This window comes from Chelon labrosus (assembly GCF_963514085.1).
Source record: "Chelon labrosus genome assembly, chromosome: 7".
Classification (NCBI taxonomy): Eukaryota; Metazoa; Chordata; class Actinopteri; order Mugiliformes; family Mugilidae; genus Chelon; species Chelon labrosus.
The window spans coordinates 29,593,539-29,602,279 of NC_140343.1; the positions used below are offsets into that span (position 1 = coordinate 29,593,539).

The 8,741-nt window shown below is 39.9% G+C and overlaps 1 protein-coding gene across 4 annotated transcripts; it reads right to left on the bottom strand.

Moving 5' to 3' along the window:
- Positions 1-58: 58 nt before the first annotated feature.
- LOC311491002 (serine/arginine-rich splicing factor 11-like) lies at positions 59-8,310 on the bottom strand. 4 transcript variants are annotated; one of them, XM_084548833.1, is made up of 12 exons: positions 7,910-8,310; positions 6,474-6,607; positions 3,396-3,505; positions 3,216-3,305; positions 3,082-3,128; positions 2,864-2,997; positions 2,572-2,653; positions 2,370-2,483; positions 2,144-2,233; positions 1,969-2,040; positions 870-1,047; positions 59-671 (listed from the first exon to the last, which is right to left on the bottom strand). In XM_084548833.1, the coding sequence occupies exons 1-12, from the start codon at positions 8,029-8,031 to the stop codon at positions 618-620; spliced, it is 1,227 nt and encodes a 408-aa protein (XP_084404959.1). In that variant the 5' UTR covers positions 8,032-8,310; the 3' UTR covers positions 59-617. The 4 variants fall into 4 exon arrangements, with proteins under 4 accessions (XP_084404959.1, XP_084404958.1, XP_084404957.1 ...); XM_084548832.1 differs by having other exon boundaries at positions 59-780; positions 2,370-2,468; positions 7,910-8,280; XM_084548831.1 differs by having other exon boundaries at positions 59-780; positions 7,910-8,280.
- Positions 8,311-8,741: the final 431 nt, after the last annotated feature.

The following is an 8,741-nucleotide window of genomic DNA, read 5'->3' on the forward strand; positions in this document are numbered from 1 at the left end:
TTGACGGTTTAACCCAATTTTATTTGTTTCCTTTGGAAAACATATTGCAGACAACGTATTTCATTGTAACAACACATTTTAATCTACAATGTACACTTACAAAGGGTCGTAAATAGGAAGGTCAGCAGAGATGACACGACTGGGTGCATTACAGTTAAAGCAAAATGGTTCATCAACTGAAACAAATCAAAGTAGTGCTGGGTGGTGAGTGACTAACATCTGAGTAAAGGACTGAATCCTGACCAGTACGATATTTACAGGTACAGCATTTTACTGTGTATTCTACCGTCAGGAGGACAAAATTTGAACCAAGGCAACAGAACAGAGTCAACAGTATCCTTAAAAAGTACAGCAATGACAATTTAAAACCACGTTATCCATATTTTTAGTTTTGTTTTCTCACGTCTTTACAAAAATGGACTGCTTTTTCTACACCCCGCTTTCACAATGCTTCTACAGTTAAGACAAAAAGATCTGTTTAACTTTGAGCGATCAGGCACAGACATATTGTGGCCTATATTAAAAATATAAAAAAGACAGTGGAAAGATAACACAGTCTGGTTCAGGGCCTTCTTAATCACTCATCTCCATGTCTTCCTGATGGTGATCGTCTCCATTCAGTTTGGACTTTTTGGGGATTTGGCCCTCAGATCTCTCCGTCTCCTCTTGGCCTTTAGGGGATGAGACAGAGTCAGAGTCGCTCTTCCTCTCATCTTCCTCCTCCTCTCCTTCTTTTTCACTGTCATACCCTTGTTCCTCCTCGTCGTAATCCCGGGTTACCTGCACCGTGTAGTATCACGTTAACGCTGAACTCCAGACAGTTCTTACATTAAGATTTGATTACATGACAAGTTTCTCTCTAAACATACCTTAACGTCACCTTTCTCACTGTCAGACTTGCGATCCCGATCTCGCTCCTTGTCTTTACTCTTCTTCTTCTTACTGTTGGAGCGTTCTCGTTCGTCTCTGCTGCGGTCCCTGTCCTCCCTCCTGTCTCTGTCTCGTTCCTTCTCACGGTCCTTGTCCTTCTTTTTCTCCTTCTTGTGGCTGTAAATAAAACAAAACTCTTTTTAGTTACTGCACTCCGAATGATGACGACATGTTCATTGTACAGCATTTTTGATGTCACCACACAAGTTTTCTATTGGATTAAGGTCCAGGGATTGGAACTCCATAACATTATTCTTGTTGGTCTGGAACCAAAATGCTAGACCCCTGCTGCCGTGTTTGGGGTTGTTATCTTGTTGAAACATCCATTTCAAGGGCATTTCCTCTTGGCATAAGAGGACATGACAGTGTTCCCCATACAGTGCTACTCTTTAGGCCAGTCGATGCGAAGGTGCTGTGCAACAATTGTTCTTCTTACAATAATGAAAAGAAAGATGGATAGAGCTTTTAACACTGGAGCAACAATTAATATGACATTTTGGTTATACTTCAATCCACGTCTTTCTGGCTTTGGTTGCCATTTTAAAGCTAATAAGATCATTTTAGCTGAGCAGCCTATTTTCTACACCTCTCTGTATGTTTTCCCCTATTTAATCAACTTTTTAATCAAAGTGCACTGTTCTTCTGAGCAGTGTCAGGAACGACCCATTTTACCCCATTTTTCCAGAGAGAAATGCTCTATAAACAGCATGAACAACATTTACTGCCTTTGTCCTTTAATAAGAGGCACCTGTTTGACACAGAAAGAATGACCTCACTAACTGAACTCCACACTGCTATTATTTTTAACGCGCCCCTTTCAATTCGATTCAATAACGCAGAATCAGCAGCATGCATGTCATGACTGTTGGGTCTTTTGGTTTTCTATTACTCTACTACACCTACTAGTAAATGATTTGCCATGTAGAAATATAATCTCTACCAAAAACAGTGATTGATCTGGTTAGTGATGTTGGACTGCTATTATTTTGAACGCAACTGTATGTGAAATGGCAGATAGTAGTGCATATGAAAACTTACCGTCTGGGTGATGGAGATCTGGAGGGCTTCCTCCTGGGAGACCTGGAAGCAGTACGGCTTCTCCTGTGCCTCCTGATACATAAATGATAAGTTAAAAAAAGACAAAGATCTTTGAATGATTTGCTGCTGCGACTAGCACATCATGTCTGAACTTTCATGTTTTGAGACCACTCACCGACTAATGCTCCGTGACCTTCGGGCGCTGCTGTAGCTCTTAGGAGGCGTCTTGGACCTTTTCTTAGATTTTTCCTCCTTCCTCCTGTCCCTGTGTTCCAGACATAAGCAAACAGAACAGCATTAGTAATAGTGACTACAACTGCAAGCCCAGTGATTGTCACATTAACAGCCAAACCTCCTTGAATAAAATAAAATAAAATGCGGAGTTATGGGGAGTTGCTGACCTCGATCTACTGCGGCGGCTTCTGTCCCGGGAGTGGGACCTCCTCCTTCGTGGACTCTTGGACCTCCTTCTGCTCCTCGAATGCGACCTACGCCGAGACCTGCTCTTCGAACGTCTGCTCAGATTAAAAGATCTCACATTTGAAAACACACTGAAATCAAGAAACTGAATATGTCGTTTCTTTTTCATATACGCGTCTTTACCTGTGCCTTGAGCGAGATCTGGACCGCCTGCGACGTGACCGTGAACGGGAGCGGGAATGTTTGCGCTTGTCATCTTTCTTATCTGCCAAACGAAACACCAAGTTGTTATTCTACCAGACAGTAAAGGCTGACTGGTCACATAATGGCACAGTTCACTGAACTCAATCCATGTGGTGGTGAATTGCACCACCACATAGTGCAATTCAAGTGCAACAATAATTTGTTTATTTTAAAGTTCTATAAACTGCTACATACGTCCTGTGGCAGGGGCAGCATTAAACACTATACTCACTTCCTGGTTCAATGGCAGCAGAGATGAGAGACTGGGCCTCTCTGACTCTCTTCATGGCCTCTTCAATCTCCTTATTGGATGCATCAGTCTTCAGCCCTGGATTCAAGTTCAGTCCTGCCGCTAATGGATTCAATCTGCAAGTGTAATCAATTATTTACGTAGCTCTCATAAAAATATGTACGCTGCATAGGCTGTTAAGAGTCTGTACAGTTTCTTACTTGGGGTCCATGGACTGCATGAGCTTCAAGAAGTCTGCAGAAAGAGCCTGGATAAGAAACAAGGAGGATGTTACGGTTATTATCAGGAATACATTACATTTGCCATGCTGCCTATAAAGGTTACCGATCCTCACCTGGGGGTTCATGTTAGGCCCTGGCATTCCCATAGCAGCCATCTGCTCCATGTTGGGAGCTCCTAGACCTCCGAATGGTGTCCCTCCCATCTGAAATGTTGGACAAAGACATTCAGAATACTCTGCAGAGCCAAATTAAAAATAAATTCAGCTGATTTTGATTAACTTGTAAAAACTTACTGATGCCAGAGGATTAGGTGTTGGAAGAAGGCCTCCCCCAGGCATCATTCCTGCCACAGCATTGGCTGGAGCCAGCAGCGACATAGCTTTAGATTCATCAGGAATCACTCCTGGAGAAAAACAGGAACATTTCAGTCCACGCTCAGAGAAAATGTTGACAACACTCAGACAAGACTTGCAGACAAGCCACCTCAGTCTAACTACTCTGTAGTAAAAATAATAAAAATCCACTTTTTTTTTTTTTTTGTCTTGTCTGTAAATCTTGGTCCCTGACTTTTTTTTGTGTGAATGTATGATTGTAGGATTAGCTGCTATGAGCTTAACAGTCACAATACACACTGTGGTCAACACTGCCAAGATTTTATCACCTGTACTTGTTTTTTAAGTCATGAACCAAACGTAAGCAAGCACAGCCAGTTGTCCCGTGGGATGTGCTCTCAACTTTCATTAGATGTTTTATGAACAAGCGACTCGCGCCGGCTGCTTCGCTATAAAGCACACAAAAACATTGAGATACAGAAAACAAAGTTCATGATTTGGGTGTAGACACAAGGGTACATTTCAACATCACTTACCATAACCAATACAAAAACAGAAAAGGCTCAGTTATTTTATCTTTTCTGGCCTTTTATTGGTGGTTACACAATGTACAATCCACCACAGTAAGAAACTTACTTGGCAACCAGATAAAGTACTGCTAATCAGATACAGTACTGCTAGGTATTAGCCAACAGTATCTTACATTAAACACTAAACAATGTCAAAGATAAACTGCTCTAGACAGCTACGGGCTATTGCCAGCAAAGACATCATGTAAAATATGCCCAAAGCTGAAGAGAACCAATCTGTAAAATCACTGGGAGACTTATGAGAGATGACCATCCATGGCTGTGCAATCTGAAAACAGGCTATTTTTAATCTGACATTTTTTACATTTTAAAAAAAAGGGGGGGAGAGAGGGAGAGAGAAAGAGAGACACGCGCACACACACACACGCACACAACAGAAAGGACACTTGAGAAACAGGATAAGGCTGCAGAAGACAAAACTGTTGGTGGCATTTTCAGCAGGGCCTGGTATATAGGGCTGGCTGAACCAGGAAAAAGAACTGTAAAACACAACAACAAAAGAAACACCACCGTTAAATGTGAGATTCACTCAACTCGTTCAGAGTCATGTGTGGAGAGGGTCAATTTAAAAAAAGAAAAAAAAAAAAGGCATTTGTACTGAAAACTATGTTTATATCTTGTGTGTTAGTGAAAATTTGGGGAAACAAATTGAAAACACAGTGTAAAATAATACATTTCTTTGGCACATGAAACAAGTAAATGCCAAAGGCAGTTGGTGTTCTTATGATCAATAACCCAATCAACTTTAACAGAGTCCGCTGATCAAAACTGTTTAGATGATGGTACACACTGTCAGCATCTAGTCTAGCATGCACAGCTGATTAGTCCCGCTTATGCTGCATGCTTTGTGCTTGGTGCAGGGATGTCCCGAACATCTGTCTTTCGTTTTGTTCCCATTTAATATCACAAACACCAAGTCTTGATCCAGTATTTATATTTCTCCTTGTAAAGTAGTTTGTAACAAACCAAGCTCACATTTAAAAAGTTAATTCAGTTTGGATATGTTTGCCAAATTTATGAGCCTTAAGAAAAGAGAGACACCCATGCAGGTGCTTTCATTCATTCAGCTGATTAGTCATCTCCTCAGGACTGAGTGAGCCTGTAAGACTGTGGGTCTATTCAGCCAGTCAAGGAAAATACACATGTGTATGTGCAGGACATTTAATTCTTTTGTTCCATAGCTGCCTTTAAATGCTATATTTACAACCTTGTAAGTGGTTTTAATACGGTCACAGTTGACAAGCTGCAATATGTAAGTTGATATAAGGTAGTGTATAGAGGATTCTTTATAGCTTTTTCACATGCCTGAATGAAATGCTAATATTCCAATGTTCTCATACCTATGCCTTTACATTCCCTACACTGAGCTACCCGGGCATTAACTTTCCAGCTGTTAGACTCCTTGGCTGTTGGATGACAACAGTGTTCTTGCACAGGGCTCCTCACAACTTACAGTCGATGTTGCCGTTTGAACTTCAAGCATTTTTTTGTACACACTGTCGTAACTCCGAGTTAACAAGTACCATCTAAAGGCAGCATTTGTTGCATATCAGTAGATCTAGGGGTGTAGTGGCAACAAGTCTACATACATGTATGTATACATACAACATTAATTATATGATCCCAAATATCCCAAGTTTAAAACTATTTTTTGACAGTTTGTCTTTAGAAGTGTACAACACTTTATAGCTGGGAACTAAATGCTACTGGAACAAGCACATGTTTTAACAGCTGATTTAGCCAAAGTGCAAGAGGTCCAAATATAAACAGAGGATCAGAAATGGTTCAAGCCTAAGCCAATACGTAAATCAAATGTAAAATTGCCTGGATTGGCCAAGAACCGTTCCACCTGCTCGGGGCATCCCTACTTGGGCCTACATGCCTACTAATCTACATACATTTCATGTAAAATATAACAAAAAATTAAAAAATGTAATTCTTTGAATATGTGGATATGTTCCCTGCACCCTCTCCCCCATTTGATTAAAGAATTGTGCGGCTATTTTTTTTTTTTATAGTTGCCTTAAACAGAGAGAAAAAAAAAAAAGAGTTAATATTTTACTGCAGAACAAGAGAGAGAAGGGGCTTGCGAGCCTGGTGCCATTATTTTTTCTAATCTCCTGATGGCAGCAGAGGACCACTTTCAGCCAGCAAGGAAGGGGCTCTCTGCAAATGACTTGTCCACTATGAAAACCACAACACAAATAACAGAGAGAGAAGTTTACAGCTAGATTGTAAGACATAGACACAAATGTACAATTCCCTTCAACATACCTAGAAATGCCAAGCACTCAAGAGCTTAGCTAGTTTTTCTTGATCATGAAAAAAAAACACACCTCACAATGGCTTAGATAGTTCAATTCTATAAAAAAAAACTATAAACCTACACATTGTGATGTATGTTTAGAGACAGCCGTGTGAGTGACACAGGAGTAAAACAGACACCCACCTTCAGCAAAAGGGACCACGATCAAGGCTCTGTCCACGAAGACCGTGTTTGTCAGATGCTGAGAAACTCCCACCGACTCAGACTCAAGGAATTTTACAAAACAGACACGTGAAGTCACAGGCAAGGGAGAGTCACTGGAAAAAAATACAGATATGTTGTGCAAGGAATACAAACAAGGAGACCCAACATGCTTTCCTCAAACTGAGTTTGTGTCCTCAGGGACAACTAAGACAAAAATGCATTAGTGAGTGTTCAGTCCTGCTCCCTGCATCCCCTCCACAGTATAAACCTGAGATAAAACCTTAATTAAAGAAATATTTTTACTAGATTTATGATATTTTAGTGTTAACACAAAATTATCTGTTGAGAATTAAACTGACAGAGGCTTCTAACATCTCTCCCTCCAGTGGCTAAGGACTGTGGCACAAAACCTTTTGGATTATGACAAAACAGTTATTACCATATCTAACATGTAAAACTCATCCTTGACATCTCCTACCTGTAGAGTAGCCAGGTCTAATTCAATAGAGGAAAATACAAAGCAGAGAACAATTATTTCCTACTACAGCCAATAACAACGTTTAATTATGAACTGCATTTAACAGTAGCTCATAAACGTACACATGAGATCTGGGGAATCCACTGAGTCTAAAGCTAATTTTTTCTCCAACTACTTTACTTAAATGTAACAAAATTTAGAAAATACTCTAGCTCAGGTCTGTAATGTAACATTCACAAATGTAATTTCATTTTCTACAGTTACATCTGTAAACTTATTGATTTAGATTATGAAATCTCAATGTGGGAAAGAAATATACACAATGTCAATGTCAAATAGCCGACGTAGATAATATGACAGTCCACAGGCAACAAAGTTGTGAAACGAGTCAGGGAAACAAATAAATGTCTGGCAACAATGTTGATAAACAATTTACTAGAACTGTTTTTAGTTCTTAAATTATTAAGATCGTGCATTACTTTTCATATAATTGCAAACTGAATGTCTTTTAGCTTTGTCAAACGTAACAAGTCATTTGGAGAACATGTGATGAACATTTTGTTATTATTATTATTTATTTCTCAGTTAATCTGCTTATAATGGACAGTTGATATATACTACAACGCCGGTATTTTTGCTCAGCAATCACAAATTGTTCAACCGATTAATCGATTGTTTCGGGATACGTTACAGTTATCGGAGTTCTCGGAGGTGGAGATTCATATGTTTTGACATATAAGAGGAAATGGTGTATGTGAGACTCTTATGCGGTAACACTGAGGGGAGTGACTGCTGCTGCATTGACTAAAGACGCGGGCAAACATTAGCATTAGCATGCCGTGCGGCGAGGCCTCCTGGATGCTATAGGCCTCAAATCTGAGCACAGCGTTAGACGCGCAAGAAAACGTTTTACACGTTGATAGTTTAGGATACTCACTCGGGTGGAAACAGTTTGAGCTCCTCTATGTTTCCGAGGAATCCAAACAAAGTCCTCATTTGTTCGGACGTCGTGCTCGGGGAGACATTTGTCACCTGGATGACGTGCGTGCTGGAATTCATTTTCGCGAGTGCTAATCAAGCTAACTAGCTTATATGCTAGCAACGTGCCCGAATTTATAACAAAAAATGAGAGCGTTGTGCGTTTATAATGAAAGAAATAAACATTAGACGACTGCAAAATCTAACATCCTTCCTGGAGATAGAAGGTGGTCGATATTTGCTGAAGACAACACAACGGTCGTGAGCAGGAAGCAACAATGCCACTGCTGAAACTGTCGTGAGGATTGGATGCAGCCTTCACGTGCAGTTTGGGGGCTCGTACTTAAGCAATGTAGCACAATAAACGCGTATTTCCCTAAATATGACAACATAGTTTTGAAATATTTAGTGGTGGAGGAAACATTCAGAACATTTTCTGGCGTAGTTGTTTTTACCACAATAAAAACGTATGATAATATTACCATCATATTTTAATATTTACTTTAATATAAGTACGTGATTTGAAACAGATTACAGGTATGCAATAATAAACTGGAAAGTAAGTGCAGGTAACCAGGTGCCAAACAAATAAAATGGATAAAAGTTATAATTAGCATTAAGCAAAGGTATACAGGTACATTAAACTTAAATTATGTTCTGAAATATTACTTCCCATCAATTGTATTTACACTGATATACAGACAAAGGAAATGCAGAGTATACTTTGCCATTTTCCGATTACACTTAAAGGCAGCATGACTCGGAATACGGCTGAGACAAGAGTAGGCGTG